This window comes from Euprymna scolopes, chromosome 26 (assembly GCF_053919585.1).
Source record: "Euprymna scolopes isolate OS-2025 chromosome 26, ASM5391958v1, whole genome shotgun sequence".
NCBI lineage: Eukaryota > Metazoa > Mollusca > Cephalopoda > Sepiida > Sepiolidae > Euprymna > Euprymna scolopes.
The window spans coordinates 80,538,123-80,557,247 of record NC_136507.1 but is presented as its reverse complement, the minus strand read 5'-3'; the positions used below and the strand labels follow the sequence as shown (position 1 = coordinate 80,557,247).

The window sequence follows — 19,125 nt, the reverse complement described above, 5'->3', positions numbered from 1 at the left end:
TGATGTATGCGATACATATCGAATCTATTATCATTGCATATTAAATTCACCAGTGAGATCCAGAAACTCTGAATTTTATTTTAAAAATATGAATGCATTCAGAACTATCTTTCTGTACTGCCTGTATGTCTGTGTGTGTGTGTGTGTGTGTGTGTGTGTGTGTGTGAGACGCGGTTTAAGTCAGCCTACTACAGGCAACCCACCCAGGCAATTAAGGTACCAAAATGAAGCTTATGACCCAGTGGATGTTTAAGTGGTATTTATATCCATGTTTGGTGTATGGAAATGCAAAATAAATGAAAAGAAATGAAAAATAGTAGTGGTGATAGGAGTTAAATTGGTGGAAGTAGCATCAGCAGCCGTTAGGCAAAGTGGTGGTGAGAGGTATTAAATCGGTGGTAGTAGCAGCAGCAGTCAACGATTAATGTTGGTTGAAAAATACAAGATTTTTTTTTATTTAAAAAAAAATTAATTCCATTTTCTCCGTCTGACTTAACAAAACAAAAAAGGACTTTCTCTAATTTTCAACCAAAAAAAAAAAAAAGTAAAAAGGTTTCGATTAAAATTGGTTGAAAAATACCAGATTTTTTTTTTGTTTACTTTAAAAAAAAATTACTTCCATTTTCTACGTCTGATTTAAAAAAAAAAAAAAAAAAAAAAAAAAAAAAAAAAGGGACTTTCTCTGATTTAAATAAAATAATACTTTTACTCATGTATCTTTTCTTTTTTTTTTTTTTTTTTTTTTTCGTTAATATTGGTTGAAAATACAATATTTTTTTGTTAAAGTAGTTCAAGGTGACATCTCCTACAGGAGAACCGACGAAAAATAAGTAATTGCTAACTTTAGTTTCGTAAACATTGGTTGTGTAAATACACTGTACTTACTCGCTTTTCTTTCACAATATGCAGCCATCTGGCTGCAACGGGGCTACTTGTTTTTAAAAATATCTTTAACTTTAGTGGATAATTTGTACCAATTATTATAAATATCTTTTTTTTTTTATAGCTCATTTGGTAGCAGATGATGCTTTCACTACGAAGGGGAACGTGAACTCTTTTGTCAAACAACTTGTTCGAGTTATGGATTCTGCGGCCAGGTGCGTGTCTGAGATTCTTGACATTGTCTGTTATTACTAGCGTTCATATTCATTCAATATAAATCCTCTTTCATAGAAGTGTCTAAAAGTTTTGTTTTTCTTTTTAGTTATATGTATAATCAGTTTTAAACTTTATTGTACATATCAGGCAACTGTTTCGTCGGTACGAAATCACAATATTTTATTCCTTATAAGTAGACACAAACGTATATTTAGTTGACTTCAGTTATGTCTAAATAACGAAATTTTCTAATCAAAAATATTTCTATAATACTAAACATATTGGATAATGTGCAGATACAGCGGCCTACAAAGAAAATGGCCGCTGAGTTTTAAGAATGCGTCAAAACAAGTCTTGTAAATTATTATTTTTTTGCTCAACACACATCTCCAAACACCCGGGCAACGCCGGGCACCCAGGCCAGTTCTTTATAATGAACAGTGAGCAATCTTTAAAATAAGCAGCTACAGTTTATTTTTTCGGATTCATTCTTCTATTGCATTTTTGTCGTGTTTTAAAGAATGGCGACATATGTGAAAATATAATATATCTCTCAGTCATATGAATTCTTGCAATATGCAAATTTAGCCGACCTACAAGGGCATAAAAGCGGGTGATTGAAAGACGTTGGGAGAGCGATGATTGACTTGGTCGGCAATCATGTTGCTGTTGCTTCTCGTGCCGTGTGGGTGTGAGCATATCTTACAGTTGTTGGGACCGTTCTGAGTAACCGATTGTTGGGTCCGTTCTGAGTAACTGTTCGCATCCGTCTAGGTACCTTGCTAGTTGTATTCTGTGCAGAACCGGTGTTTACTGGTTATTGAATTGCTTTACGTTGCTGCAATATTACACATCTACAGAGGGTGCAGAACTTTTAAAGGATTTTCCTTATACATCTACAGAGGGCGCAGTAATTTTAAAGGACTTTCCTTACACATTTTCTACAAGCTATTTCGGCTATTTGCCCTCTAGGACTATGACCGAGTCGAAATTCGACTTAAAGCTCATATCCGAGTTTGACGGGTCCATGTCCATTGGGTTGAAAGGGTCGAGCTGACGTGCGACCTTTGTGAGGTAAAAAGGGTACACACTGTGATTCCCCTGAGATTGGCTGGGGATGCCTTGAGTGTGTATCAGCAACTCAGTGCTGCCGAAAAGGGAGATGTCACCGCAATTAAAGCTGCGCTGTACAACGCATTCGCCATGGATCCTTGTACGGCCTATGAAAAATTTGCTTCCCGAAAACTTCTACTGGAGGAAAGCATGGACGTTTTCTTCACGGAGTTAAAGAAACTCGCAGTCCTATTCGGTGGAGGGGTGTCGGAGCGGATGCTCGCGTACGCGTTTGTGGCAGGCCTTCCCACTCGGGTGAAGCAGCTATTGAGAGCCTCAACCAGCATTTCAACAACGCCCATGGAACACTTGATGGAACGTGCTTGAGCCATCATCAAAGATGAGGAGGACCTGGGGAACCAGTTGTGATGGCGACACAGACAGGCCAGATTGGCGCTCGGGAGATTCCGAATCAGAACCCTGCGAGCAATGGGAAATGTTTTCGCTGTGGCCGATGCCGACATTTTGCAAGGAATTGCACCAACAGAGGGTGTGTGCGCTGTTTTAATTGTGGCGGTTTAGGGCATCTAGCCCAAAACTGTGCGGGAAACATAACAGGAGAGAGGACGTCAGCGCCACCCTGCTCCCCAAGCAAAATTTGAACAAGGCGCAACCAGTGATGACCGTCTACGTAAACAGGATACCCTGCTAAGCACTTCTCAACTCAGGCTGTTCGCATACTATAGTGAGCGCCAGGCTGTGTCCAAGTTGGACTAAGAGAAAGATCAAAGTCACCACGATAGGAGGCGAGACCCAGACATGCTGTGGAGCTGGAACTGTCGAGGTCTACACGGACACCGGTGCAGCCGCTAAGATCAATATGCTCGTGACCCAAGGAAATCTCCTGGGGTTTGACCTGTTGCTCGGATACGATGCCATCAAGGCGCTGGGGGGAGTCGCAATTCATCGGGATGGAAAAGTGCGATTCTTGGAGGCCCCAGTGTGTGCAGTGCTCCACATCGATCGGCCGGATTTTACAGTGGACTACGACTCTCGCAAGAGGGCCTGGATTGCATCTTGAAAGTGGACCGAGGGAAGGGCACCGACTAAACTCAAGAATGGGGTTGCAGAGTACCCTATACCCAGTGAGGCCCGAGCAGAATACAAAAGGGAACTAAAGGCGTGGAGCCAAGATGGCTGGTTAATCCCCTACCCTGAGGACAAGCTTGGGCCTCCTAAGGGTTTAATATCCTTGATGGCAGTAGTCCAGCATAACAAGTCGAAAGTACGGCCGGTGCTGGATTATAGGGAGCTTAACAAGCATATTGAAGCCTACACTGCCGATGCTGACGTATGCGCCAGCAAGTTGAGGGAATGGCGTCAGAAAGGCACTAAGGTCTCGATATTGGATTTGTGAAAAGCCTATTTACAGGTGCGAGTTGATGAGACGTTGTGGCCATTCCAGACAGTTTGGTTCCAGGGGCAGAGGTACTGCCTTACACACCTCGGCTTTGGCCTAAATGTGGCACCACAGATTATGAAGACTATTGTCAACACAGTATTGTCCCAAGAAAAGCCCATGAGGGACTCAACGTCAACTTACATTGATGACGTATACGTCAACGAAGATGTACAGTCTGCATCGTGTGTCAAAGAAAAGTTGGCTCAGTTTGGTCTGGAATGCAAGAATCCCGAACGTTTGAGGGAAGGAGCACATGTATTGGGATTGGATGTTTATGCGGAAGATGGCACCCTACAATGGAGGCGTGGCAGCGAAATTCCAAGCATCCCCAACATCGTTACAAGGTGGACCGTTTTTTCTAGGTGTGGAAAACTTGTTGGTCACCTACTGGCCTGTGGCTGGCTCCGCACAGCTGTTGGTGTAATTAAACACAGAGCAAATTTAACAACCACGGGTTGGGATGACATATCCGATGATGTCCTAACTCTGATGATTAAAGAGACACTGGAGAGAGTGAACAAGAAGGACCCTGCCGGTGGGCGGTGCTGTCTTAACGGAGACAACGTAGGTGTGTGGGTTGATGCCAGTTCTTTGGCGTTGGGAGTATCGTTGGAGTAAGGAGGAAACGTGTTTGAAGATGCATGTTGGCTGTGGCCCGTAACAGATTCTCAGCATATCAACCTGGCAGAGCTGGACGCCGTTGTAAAGGGGATAAATCTGGCCCTACAGTGGCAGTCTAAGAAGTTGACCTTGTACACAGATTCTCTCTGTGTCTACCACTGGGTGTCTGACACACTTTCAGGACGGACACGAATCCGTACCAAGGCAGCAAGCGAAATGTTAATACGGAGAAGGCTAGACACACTAAAAAACCTGGTATCTGAGTATGGGCTATCACTGAGCGTCACTCTGGTGCCATCACATTGTAATCGTGCTGACCAACTGACCCAAGTACCTCACAAATGGTATGAAGCCGCGAAGATGGGAATGGAGATTACTGCTCGATCTTGTGCAGTTGCAATCGACCCATGTCAAATACAAAAAATTCATGCACAGAGCGGACATCCGGGTATCAAGAGGACCCTTTATTTTGTGAGGCGTGTCACACAACTACAGAAGAAAGCAGTGAAGCGTCCAGTGATGAGCTGCCGATACACGGATTCAGTGAGCCCCCTCCAGAGACTGATAGTGATACTTCGTCTGATGAGGCGGAACCAGATCCAGAGCCCGAATCTGAACCAGTGAATGTACCTCCTCGCAGAAGCACACGCACTAAAATCCCCCCCCCAAATGCTCCCTATGTGATCATCAGCTCAGGGGGGAGTGTAATGTGCATCCAGGAGACAAGCGCCCGCGTGTTTGTGTGTTGTGTGGGTGCGTAAGAGAGATGGACGAAAAGGAAAGACTTACCTCGGGGGCTGGCTCGGCGTCGCCGACTGAAAATAGAGGAAGTAAGATCAAGATGGCGGCCGCCGTCTTTTGTAAAGGATGATATCTCGCAAAGTCACATGAATTGTTGCAATATGCAAATTTAGCCGGCCTACGACGGCCATAAAAGCGGGTGATTGAAAGACGTTGGGAGAGCGATGATTGACTTGGTCGGCAATCATGTTGCTGTTGCTTCTCGTGCCGTGTGGGTGTGAGCATATCTTACCGTTGTTGGGACCATTCTGAGTAACCGATTGTTGGGTCCGTTCTGAGTAACTGTTCGCGTCCGTCCAGGTACCTTGCTAGTTGGATTCTGTGCAGAACCGGTGTTTACTGGTTATTGAATTGCTTTACGTTGCTGCAACATTACACATCTACAGAGGGCGCAGTACTTTTAAAGGACTTTCCTTACACATTTTCTACAGAGAGCTCCACAGTCGTGCACTTCTGAGAAAGAAGCTCTGCTCATGGAATCTACGTTTGGATTTAGGCACAGATAAAGAGTGGGGAAAATTATTGACAGTAGTTTCAGCCAGACGGGTGTTTCTCGTGAAAGATTGGCGAGGGGGGACCAAAGATTGGAGCTCAGACGAGCACTTGCCATGGAAATAACGATAAAACAAAGATAGGCTCACAACGTCTCTTCTGTGGGAGAGAGGCTGCAGGGAAGAGAAGAGGGCATCCCCCACTAGACCACGAAGTCTATTTTGTACTCTGTCAAAGCAGGATAGGCTGTTTTTAGCAGCTCCTGCCCAGATGTGCCAGCAGTACTCCATTCTTGGACATACTTGGCTTTTATACATCAGCAGTGAGATATCTTCTGGAGCGGTAGAAGGATCCCATCATTTTTCCAGCGTCCTTTGCAACAGACCTGATGTACATGTTCCATTTCAGATCAGGAGTAAAGGTCAAACCCAAAAGCTTGTCAAAACATGGAGCCTCCCCAAGACGAGAGCCATTCATTTCAATTGATGCCAGATGGGGATCAGAGCGTTGATGATGTAAAGATAGAAGCTTGGTTTTAGATGCATTAAAAGTGACCAGCCACCTCTTCCCTCACTGTATCATGCACTCAAGATCAGAGGAGAGAGAATGAGAGAGAACTTGTCATTTCTGGCCTTTGATGTGTTGCCATAGATGGTCGTGTCATCAGCATAGATGTCAACGAATGATTTAAGTATTTGTTTTGGGAGATCATTGATGTAGATCAGGAAGAGAGTTGGGCCCACGATGGACCCTTGAGGGACTCCAGCATTAATACTGTGGGCCTCTGATTTCTGCCCATCAACCACTACTCTTATGAACCTATCGGAGAGAAATGATTTAATGATTGAGTAAACATTTCCAGTGATACCGTAGCTGGAAATCTTGTGAAGTAGGCCTTTATGCCATACCTTATCGAAGGCCTTAAATATGTCAAGAGCAATTGCTGAAAATCTGTCGCCTCTGTCGAAAGTTTTAGGCATGCATGCATACATACATACATACACACGTACATACACACACACGCATGCATACATACACACACACGCATGCATACATACATACACACACACGCATGCATACATACATACACGCACACGCATGCATACATACATACACGCACACACACACGCATACACACACGCACACACACATACATTTAAACAAACGGGTGAGATTTATATTATAGATGCCGTTTTTATTTTATTACAGTTGTGTTCATAATGTGATATTTCATACGAAAGCGCCTACGAAATATTCGACCCCCTACGGAGGTCGGTTGGAATGGACGCTTCCTGGAGGCAACTTGTTGATGTTGCATTTGAAGGATAAGAAGAAAATTCGAACAAAGAAAAGATGGAGTCAGGTTTGAACCTTAACGTTTATTAAATCTTTTACAACGGGAATGCTTAAGTAAAATGCCTATTATTGGCGTCGTTGTTAGATTTATAATCTTTAAGTGACGATACTCTCGTATCTTGTGATGCATCTTTTTGTTCTAAAAGGCCACAAAGTATTTCAGTCGAAACATGGACATCTTCACTTGTAAATAACTTTTTATTCGATGTTTAATAATATGACAATTAACTATGCTATTTAAAAAGTACGATTTTTTTAAATCACGCTTTTAAAGTTAAATTTAATTATTGTATCATTTAGTCATTAAATACTTAAAAAGTTATTGTAGTTTGCTTGAAGCATTGCTTAGTGTGTATACAAATATTTACATTTATAGAAGGCAAAGATGTAATGGATAAACACAAACTGAAGCAATAATGGAGGAATAAACTATGCAGATTCACTTTATATATATATATATATATATATATATATATATATATATATATATATATATGGATACTACCGTCGGTTTCGATGTATGAGATGCACCACAACAACTAAGTTGTCCAGAAATTCAAACAGACCATTTTTTTAATATAATGGTGAAGCCTATTTGAAGAACCATCCACTCTCTTTGTACAACTGCAAATCCCGGTTGGTGCAACTGCTACCATAAAATAGTGGACAGTAGACCTCAGATTCTATATCAGTTTTCTTTCTCCTAGATGCATTGGCCCTGTCGGTGGGGCATTAGAATACACCGACTGCCCCCCCCCTGCAGAGGGTAAAAGTCCCTCAATGGGGGTCCTGGATATGACCTTAAACTATATGCAGTAGTGAGGCCCCAGCTTGTGGGCTTTAGGGAGTGTGGAGCCACCCTTTAATTACCATTGCTCCCAGGTCCACTCTGACCCGGAGTGGTAGTACCTGTTAGGGTCCCAACTATGGGTTAAATAGAAACCGACGTGAAAACAACAAATATATTCTATTAAAAAAAATTTTCTTCAACATCTTTGGATTCAGTATTAAATAACCCGAAAAGGGTTGATATGCCGTAAAACAAAAACAACCACCCAACCAACCTAGATGCATGTCTTAACGAAGACTGAGAGTGCATCTCTTCCAGAAGATTAAACACACTCCAAGATATTAATCCGGAAATTTCTATGTCCCGGCACAGTACATACAGTGTAGCATTCCCAAATGATCACCCATCTGATACTGGGCACATATATATATATATATATATATATATATATATATATGTGTGTATGTATGTATATGTAAATTGCTTTAGATAGCAGATCTGTATTGTAATATTTCGGGAAAGCTTTCCTTCGTCAGACATGTGTTCAATTCTTAAACGTGCTTATTATCACCAAATATTTAATTTCACCAGAGTGCTATAAGGCTATAAATTCAAGAAGAAATAAGTTTTGTTCAAAAAGTTCGATCAAGTAAAACAAAATTTAAGTGAAAAAAAAAAAACACTCACGGTTTTGATAAATCGATTGATTTTAAACGTTTTGGTAGATTCTTCGTTGTCCAAATCAGTTTCCCTCATCCACAAAGAAACGATTTGAGTTGTAAAAGATGAATACTGCAAATAAAAACACAAACGAAACACAACTAGTATGTTTGCAAAAGCAGGTAGTAAGAAGAATTGTGCTAATTAAGTGGCAAATTCAAAGAGGGGGAAACTTGTCCTTTTTTATTCGGTCTGGTGTGTGAGCAAAGCACATGAGAATTTTATATTTACATTTAACTATTTTTAAACATTATTTTATTTTGCACAATCGTATTTATTACTGTATAATTTTTCTGGAGAAAGGGTAAACTTCATTTATATTCATCAACTGCTTTCCAAGAGTTGTTAAAACGCTCTTATAAATTTTAGTGAAATTTTAATTTCTTTTTGTTCGGTGATGCAGTGCACGAACTTATATAGATGCAATAATAAACCACTTATTGCTAAAATACAATTGAACTGCTTTGCTCCTTACCAAAATGGGTAAATTTCATCTTGAATGTATAGCCTATTGATTATAAAATGGCGTATGTACCCGTTGTCCTATTTATAGGAGAGTCGATATTTTCGCTTTTTAAATAAACTAAAACTTCTTTTCAATTTGTTTATTCTTATCTATAGCGTGTGTGCTATTTTGTCTTCTGAATGACTGTCGTTTAATTGTTATGACCTATTTCTTGTAATTATTTTACCAAGAATTCATAAGTTTGGGTTTGGGTTTCGATTCAAGCTGACGCACCCAATAATGTGGATTTTTTTTTTTTTTTTTTTTAACTTCCAACTTAATAATATATAAGAATAGAAATAAAAAAAAAAGGACTCTATAATAATATATACGAAATCTGCATAAATTAAAATATATTTAAGCGTATTATACAACCGGGCTATGCCGGGCGTCTGTGCTAGCTTATGCAAATGCTTTTGTAGTTTAAACAAGAGCTACAATATCAGGAAAACGACCCTGGTGTCTAACTCCCGTGGGGACGCATTGTAAATAGGTACAATATCAGGGCGTCACCATTTACGCTGAGCACCCACAGAATGGCAATATCAGTATATTACACATGAAAGAATCCACTGTGGAATTTTCATGGGTCCTGCTAGCTTTTAATGACTTAACTCTGTAGTAAAACATTTAGATACGCTTGGACTTAATGGGTAAACGTTGCACAGAACATGTTTGGTATCAATGCAATGTTGTTAAACACTTCAGTCAGTAATTCCAAAATACTTCAAGTGTTTTACCATTTTCTTTGGATTTACGGAATTTCATTTGTTATGTAAATCTGTGTTCGTGTGTGCTCACTGCACAGGCCGTGGACTTCGGCTCTTGGTCTTCGTCAGTATTCTGTGCTTGATTTCAACCCAGACTCTAATGTCAATCATGTCGTCTCGGTTATTGCTATATATTTTTCTTATCGCATTCGATATTCGAGTAGTACGTAAAGTAATAATTTTTTGATCCCCTGACAAAAGGAGAGTGAACCTGTAAATTCACCCTTGTCCGTTCATTCGTTCGTCCGTCCGAACTTTTCTCAATAACTACGCCTTGGAATATTTGGAAAACATAAGTATAAAAAAAAGTAACAGAACGGATTTTCCAGGAAAACTCCGCCCCCTCCCCTCTAGTGATGCCTTTCGGGTAAAAATAGCTAAAATATTTTTGTGCTTATATAAAATAAAAAAAAATAAAAAATTGATGCCTTGGAGTTTTATAAAACTTTCCCAAAAGTTGTAACTAACTAATTTCTATATAATTTTGTTTGTCTATACTTCAAAATAACTCTTGGGTGTGCCCCAGGGGTTCTTTTAGGGCTAATAAAAACACTCCATTTTTGGGACTATTTTACCATATTTGTTCAACATTTTCTGTGTATGTTTATTTAGCAGTTTTGCATGGTGCTGAATTCAAAGTTTTGAGAACTTTTGGGGCTTAATAGGGGGGGATGATGCACTTAGTCATTTTTTTTTTTTTGTTGCATCGTGCAGAACTAAAATTTACATATGTTAATGCCTAAAACTGCACCGTTTATTCATTTTCACCAGAATTTCACGTCACATTGGGACTTTTGAGGCTAAATGGGGGGAAGGCAAACGGTGAACTTAGTCATTTTTTTTTAATGCTTCGTTCACTGTGCACTCATGGGAGACAATACATGCTTCATTTGTTTTAAGTTGTAATCAGTCAGAACAAATATCTTCTAACTGAACACTCCCCCCACATCCCCTTTGAGGCCTAAAAGATCATACTGCCTCTCTGACCAACTGAAACAAAACCAACCTCTTAATTTTTGCTACAACGAATATGTAAATATCTTGTACTTCCTCGGCATGCATACTCCTGACTAACCTGACAAGCAGCAAAATCACACCTCTTCACTCTTGAAGTCCCAAGATGCTGGAAAGCCTTCTATTCGAATTATTTCTTCCCTCAGACTGCTAGACTTTGGATTTCTCTCTGTGGTTCCTGCTTCCATAACTATTAACTTGCAGCAGTTTGAATGTAATTTGAACAGACATCTTACTGCTCAACTCTCCACAGCCCCTTGTTAGACACAATCCCAACCCAAATAGTAGCTTATACCTTGTTTAAGAGTGAAAGAGTTTTTTAAAATACTGTTTTGAAGAATCTTTTTCTACTTTGCAGGTCATGTACATGTACTGGATCCTGGGTTACCGTATAATGTCGATTGACGGACCAAACCAGCTGAAACAGGCGGTTGCCGAAAATACTTACCTCCTCACTCTGGACGGAGATGTTGAATTCAAACCAGACGCCCTACTGAAACTTCTGGATCGAATGAAGAAAGATCCCAGCGTCGGTGCAGCTTGCGGTAGGATCCACCCAGTTGGCAATGGTAAATCCTTTTTTTTTTTTTTAACCGAATAAATAGAAACGCTGTGACCAAAAAAAAAAAAATCGCATAACGATAGGTAACAAAAATAGATTAGGTAAATTTGTTTTATTTCCCACACGTCGTTATGATCCCCTTATGTTAATCTGACTGTCCCTACTTAAAACTGGGGTGCACCCAAATCCCCTCTTAAAGTGCCTGACACTCATTGGCTGATGGAAATAACACTGGAGGAGGTAATAAAACCGATTTATCAGTAAGAATAAACGTTACTTCGTAGTATACACGTTTACAGTGTTAACATGTAGGGACCCAACACGTTGTAGACTTAGTCGCAGAGGAGACAAAAACAAAGAACAGAAAAAATTCAACTCGCTGTTTCAGGTTTTAAGAAAATATCTTGATTCCTAATTCTCCCGCAACGCGTGTCTTCTCGTTATGGCTGTGACGTCACCTACATTTCTACCATGATCAAGATCCTCTCGAACGAGATTTCTAATCTACGTGCACATTCTTTTTTTACATCTTTTTCTTCTTCACCTTGACGTCACTTTGCACACGGCCCCACATTTTTATACAAAAACCATACGCGTATCCGCGCTCTGTTAGACTTAGATGTAGAAGCAATAGCAAACTATATGCGAGGATCTTAATGATATTCTTCAAAATGAAAATTTAACGTTTTTGTGTAGCTTACTTGCAATACATATATTTTCAAACAACTAAGCTCTACTGCGTATTGGGTACTGAAATAAATGAAAGTAGCGTTTTAATCGATGAGGTTAACAGAAAAGACAAATCTCAAACCGGAAGTTGTGGAATAAAACTTATCCTTTTGTATGGAAATTAATGGAGGATTTATTGTAGATGGAGAGTGTCTGGTTTTCTATTTGCTTTTTCCTCCCGTAATTGAATAGATGTGTGTATATGTATTAGTTTAGGTAGTTGAAAGTACCATCTGTTTTCAGGTGAGGTCTTGTCTAACCACACTGAAGAGTTCTGATGCATCAACACTGTTTGTACGTAACTATATATTTTAAGAAAAGATAGATGAAAAAGACTACTGATTCATTTAATGTTGCAATTAGTTTCCTAACAGACTGTAGATTAATGTTTAAGGATTATATAGAGAAACCAAATTTCAAAGTTGATAATTCCTTAAATCAAGAAATATTATATATTGTACTCTACATTGCACTGAAGAGAACCTACTATTGATTTTCTAAATTTATTTCTGCATAATAGCTTGAATTGTTCTCTAAGCAGAAATATTCATTTCTAACACACTCGTCTCTTATCAAAATCTTACTAATAATGTTATACGCTGGGCTGTCTGCTTGTATGTTAATAAAACTTCTCAAATACACTTGTGATGCTAGGCAGTTTAAGGGTGTTAACTTTGATTAAAATTGAACTGTTTCTTCTTTAATCGGATTTTTTTTTTCAGTTATCTGGTTTTGATACGTATCGGAGACATTCCGATACAAAACCTAAGAACACTTCTAGATGCAAAGTACATTGTGTGACATTTCATAAATCATAAAAATCGACCCAGCCGTTTGGAAGTTCATAGAGAAGGAACTCTGGCACAGAGTGCCTTTTTATATGTAATTAGAGATAGAGATAAATTATTAAACTAGAAGGCTGAAATCGGAATTACTTGTAGGCATTTCAAATATCAACCTTGAATGAATATAGTTATAACCAAGAGATAATATATGTTCCTGTGAATAGAAACCTCATTAGAGACTATAAGTATGTTAGGCAACTTAAGTTACTTAAGTAATAGATATTAATCTAAATTCGTTTATAATATCTTGAATAAGACTAGTGAGTAATAGCAGCCAATATTTATAAGTTTTTAATAGGAATATAAATTAAGTTCGGTGTATCTTTATTATAATATATGTAGGACAAAAATAAAGTATAAAAGCCAAGTTTTTATACTGTTTATATTTTTAATATTGTGATGTTTTGTGACTATCTTTTCTTTCAATTAATATGTGACTATCTTTTCTTTCAATTAATATGTGACTATCTTTTCTTTCAATTAATATGTGACTATCTTTTCTTTCAATTAATATGTGACTATCTTTTCTTTCAATTAATATGTGACTATCTTTTCTTTCAATTAATATGTGACTATCTTTTCTTTCAATTAATATGTGACTATCTTTTCTTTCAATTAATATGTGACTATCTTTTCTTTCAATTAATATGTGACTATCTTTTCTTTCAATTAATATGTGACTATCTTTTCTTTCAATTAATATGTGACTCTCTTTTCTTTCAATTAATATGTGACTCTCTTTTCTTTCAATTAATATGTGACTCTCTTTTCTTTCAATTAATATGTGACTCTCTTTTCTTTCAATTAATATGTGACTCTCTTTTCTTTCAATTAATATGTGACTCTCTTTTCTTTCAATTAATATGTGACTCTCTTTTCTTTCAATTAATATGTGACTCTCTTTTCTTTCAATTAATATGTGACTCTCTTTTCTTTCAATTAATATGTGACTCTCTTTTCTTTCAATTAATATGTGACTCTCTTTTCTTTCAATTAATATGTGACTCTCTTTTCTTTCAATTAATATGTGACTCTCTTTTCTTTCAATTAATATGTGACTCTCTTTTCTTTCAATTAATATGTGACTCTCTTTTCTTTCAATTAATATGTGACTCTCTTTTCTTTCAATTAATATGTGACTCTCTTTTCTTTCAATTAATATGTGACTCTCTTTTTCTTTCAATTAATATGTGACTATCTTTTTCTTTCAATTAATATGTGACTATCTTTTCTTTCAATTAATATGTGACTATCTTTTCTTTCAATTAATATGTGACTATCTTTTTCTTTCAATTAATATGTGACTATCTTTTCTTTCAATTAATATGTGACTATCTTTTCTTTCAATTAATATGTGACTATCTTTTCTTTCAATTAATATGTGACTATCTTTTCTTTCAATTAATATGTGACTATCTTTTCTTTCAATTAATATGTGACTATCTTTTCTTTCAATTAATATGTGACTCTCTTTTCTTTCAATTAATATGTGACTCTCTTTTCTTTCAATTAATATGTGACTCTCTTTTCTTTCAATTAATATGTGACTCTCTTTTTCTTTCAATTAATATGTGACTCTCTTTTCTTTCAATTAATATGTGACTCTCTTTTTCTTTCAATTAATATGTGACTCTCTTTTTCTTTCAATTAATATGTGACTCTCTTTTTCTTTCAATTGATATGTGACTCTCTTTTTCTTTCAATTGATATGTGACTCTCTTTTCTTTCAATTGATATGTGACTCTCTTTTCTTTCAATTGATATGTGACTCTCTTTTCTTTCAATTGATATGTGACTCTCTTTTCTTTCAATTGATATGTGACTCTCTTTTCTTTCAATTGATATGTGACTCTCTTTTCTTTCAATTGATATGTGACTCTCTTTTCTTTCAATTGATATGTGACTCTCTTTTCTTTCAATTGATATGTGACTCTCTTTTCTTTCAATTGATATGTGACTCTCTTTTCTTTCAATTGATATGTGACTCTCTTTTCTTTCAATTGATATGTGACTCTCTTTTCTTTCAATTGATATGTGACTCTCTTTTCTTTCAATTGATATGTGACTCTCTTTTCTTTCAATTGATATGTGACTCTCTTTTCTTTCAATTGATATGTGACTCTCTTTTCTTTCAATTGATATGTGACTCTCTTTTCTTTCAATTGATATGTGACTCTCTTTTCTTTCAATTGATATGTGACTCTCTTTTCTTTCAATTGATATGTGACTCTCTTTTCTTTCAATTGATATGTGACTCTCTTTTCTTTCAATTGATATGTGACTCTCTTTTCTTTCAATTGATATGTGACTCTCTTTTCTTTCAATTGATATGTGACTCTCTTTTCTTTCAATTGATATGTGACTCTCTTTTCTTTCAATTGATATGTGACTCTCTTTTCTTTCAATTGATATGTGACTCTCTTTTCTTTCAATTGATATGTGACTCTCTTTTTCTTTCAATTAATATGTGACTCTCTTTTTCTTTCAATTAATATGTGACTCTCTTTTCTTTCAATTGATATGTGACTCTCTTTTCTTTCAATTGATATGTGACTCTTTTCTTTCAATTGATATGTGACTCTCTTTTCTTTCAATTGATATGTGACTCTCTTTTCTTTCAATTGATATGTGACTCTCTTTTCTTTCAATTGATATGTGACTCTCTTTTCTTTCAATTGATATGTGACTCTCTTTTCTTTCAATTGATATGTGACTCTCTTTTCTTTCAATTGATATGTGACTCTCTTTTCTTTCAATTGATATGTGACTCTCTTTTTCTTTCAATTGATATGTGACTCTCTTTTTCTTTCAATTGATATGTGACTCTCTTTTTCTTTCAATTGATATGTGACTCTCTTTTTCTTTCAATTGATATGTGACTATCTTTTTCTTTCAATTGATATGTGACTATCTTTTTCTTTCAATTAATATGTGACTATCTTTTTCTTTCAATTAATATGTGACTATCTTTTTCTTTCAATTAATATGTAACTATCTCTACTCTTATATAAAAGTCACTTTGTGTGTGAGTTGGTGTGAGCTTCTTCCTCGTAGGTTCTGAAACAGCTGAGCCTTTTTTGCAAATTTCACACGAAGGTAATTTATATGCCTGGCAGTGTTCTTAGATGTTTTCTGTAAAAATTCACCCCCCGTAAGTGTCTAAAATCGAAAAAAATCCGATCTTAAAGATAGTCTTTCTTTCTTATAGGTAAAAAGAATTTTTACAGAGGAATATTTGACATTACACCGCCAAACAGAGATAATAATCTTAGCAAATGATTTCTTGAAAAAAAAAAAAACAAAAAAAAAAAACAGAACTATTGACGCCAGGATATATAGTTCAGCAGTACAGCATTCGACTACAGATCGAATGATTCCGTGTTCAAGTCGAGTGTATATCACCATTTTATTTTAATGTTTTCTGATTAATGAGTTCAATTTACGATAAAAGAGGTATCATTTAAAAATCACCGTAAATCATATCTTCGTTTGAACTAAACATTAATGAGAAGTGACTTTTCAAGTATATTCATCATTAACCTTTTTTGTACCAATGTTCCTTAAATGGAACATAGTTTTCAACATATTATAGAAATTGTAATTTTGCTTTAAATTCAATTTTCATAAGTTATTTCTATTAAAGTAGCTTCATTTTACTCCAGATTTATGAAAACTTTTATAAATTATTCTTATAGTTATATTTAAAGCAAAATTACAATTTCTATAGTATGTTGAAAACTATGTTCCATTTAAGGAACATGGTACAAAAAAGGTTAAGCCCAAATATATGCTGACATGATATTGTAAACAAACACAGACGGAATTTGAATAACGACATTATCATTATTTTTATTTATTTTTATTTATTATTTTTTTTTATTTATTTATTTTTTTTTATTTTTTATTTATTTTTTTTTAATTTATTTATTTTTTTATTTATTTATTTATTTATTTTATTTTTTTTTTTTTTTGTGAATTATTCCACCGGGTACATTATACCTCGTAATATATAATAATCAATAGAGGATTGATTCTATAATAATATATATGCAATCTGCATAAATTAAAATATCGTGTTTAAGCGTATTGTACGACCGGGCGACTCGGGGCGGTCAGCTAGTCAAGAAATAAAATAAATACACAAAATGTGAACTAGAAAGCAAAGTCCGTGTTGTCTTAAACGATGTTTTTTTGGGGTTTTTTTTTAGGGGGAGGGGTCCTCAAATATTTAATCAGGAAGATTGCGTTTTAACTTACAAATTTTAATTTCAATTCAAAGAAAATATCTGATTCATTTCACGTGATCCTTCTGATGGAAACATTTGAAAAAAAATCATCTTTACTTTCCAGTAACATCATGGCACAAACTTTTGTTTACAAATTTATTTTATTGTTTATAAACGCACGCGCGCGTGTGCGCGCGCGATTTGGGAATCCCCGGTCTGGTAATGAGAACTTTAGTTTGAATGAAGCATTGACTAGCAAAGGTATAGTGACGAGGATAACCATAGACACTTCCTCCCCAATTTTTGAGTGGCCTTTGGTTGTAAATTTTTCAGAGTGAATTTAAAAAAAATATATAAAATATAAAACTCAAAGTGTAGTATCTGCTCTGATGCTGCACTTCAATTTTGTTAGCGGAGGAAAATCCTTTACAATTTTTATTTTTTTATTCCTTTTCTCCGCATTAAAAAACGACCCCCGGTGTCTAACTCGTGGGGAGGCAAAATAAATAGGAACATCATGCCACAATGAAGAAAAAAAATGGAAGCCCGAACAGACTCCATGATTACGAAAACGTATATCGTCGTAACTAGGTTGATGTTTGAATATTTATTCAAAATAAATAAAGATATATGTTGCATTGGCTTCTTATAAATTCTAATTAACGGTTTTTGTTTCATTCAAGGTCCTCTTGTGTGGTACCAGAAATTTGAATACGCAATCAGTCATTGGTTACAAAAGTCAGCTGAGCATGTGATTGGCTGTGTTCTATGTAGTCCGGGTTGTTTCAGTCTGTTTAGGGGTTCTGCACTCATGGACGATAACGTATTGAGCACCTACACTGCCGTGTCCAGTAAATCGATCGACTATCTACAAAGAGATCAAGGTAGGTATAGTGAAGATACTTTCTTTTGATCCATCCACAACAATATTTGATTAACAATGTAAAACTATCAATAAAAAGATACTAAAGACTGAGAGTAATCCTGTTCATTTCGTCTGGCGCCGTGCGATGGAGCGGTAACAGGCATTATAGAATTGTGTGGGTATTATCGTGCTTGCTTTGCTAATGACTGTATGAACTATGCATTAATTCGATAAGCAGTGTATATGCTGTTGCTATGTTTAATTAGCTTGTGTCTCATCTGTTGAAAGCCTACGGTGACAAGACACATAGATGAGATGTATGCACGTGTTTTCTCTGAAAGTAAACTAGAGAAGATGAAGAAAGTTGTTTGGCATCCAAAACTGTCATATTACATAGTCAGGGGATAGGAGGATAATATATAAGTCATATGTCATGTAGGGAGGTGCGGAGATGTTTTGTTCTTATAGCATCCGTTATAAACGTATAAATTCTATGTATATTGTTTAGCCAGGGGATATGATATCGACGTATAAACTGAGTCATATTGTATCAGAGTTATCACACGGGAATCTATTACAGTTCATATTTACATAAGGTATCATTTTTGTATAAGTAGAGTAATATATGCTTCATACATTCTTTCTACAAGAGTTCTATCTTCCTGCTGAGCTCCGTGACGAAACATGAAATGACCAATACCATCCAATGTTGACCTCTGTTCTCCCTTCCTTTGTGAAACCACAGAACAACACTTTATATTTTTAAAATATAAATTTATTTCAGTGGTCTCAAATGGTCTCCACAAGAGTCTACATTTCTTGTCTACATGCTTGTTCTACCCAGCCTCGCTTCCTGGCTGTGTGTTCACTCCCGTGACCAAGCTCCAACTCTCGACTGTTTACTCTTGTGATCAAACTCCAACTGTCGATTCTAAACTTCTTGACCTCAGTTCTGGTGACATAACCAATTAAAAGATACGTCTCCTTAACGTGACCTACTGTCACGTACGTCTGTTCAAGGTTATTTTGTTTATATTTAACCTAGCTAATTTATACAAACATCTTCAGCTAAACCTAGCTAATTTATACAAACATCTTCAGCTAAACCTAGCTAATTTATACAAACATCTTCAGCTAAACCTAGCTAATTTATATAAACATCTTCAGCTAAAACCCATTGCTACACTTTATTCTATTTAATGTTCCGTCTGCCTGC

The 19,125-nt window shown here is 36.5% G+C and overlaps 1 protein-coding gene across 1 annotated transcript in view; it reads left to right on the top strand.

Moving 5' to 3' along the window:
- Positions 1 to 19,125, top strand: part of LOC145248217 (chitin synthase chs-2-like) — an 81,291-nt gene that overhangs the window by 30,294 nt on the left and 31,872 nt on the right. The window contains exons 7-10 of the mRNA XM_080110083.1: positions 1,007 to 1,097; positions 6,737 to 6,890; positions 11,041 to 11,251; positions 17,728 to 17,928. Coding sequence (XP_079966209.1) covers positions 1,007 to 1,097; positions 6,737 to 6,890; positions 11,041 to 11,251; positions 17,728 to 17,928 — 657 coding nt within the window. The remainder of the gene's footprint in view (positions 1 to 1,006; positions 1,098 to 6,736; positions 6,891 to 11,040; positions 11,252 to 17,727; positions 17,929 to 19,125) is intronic.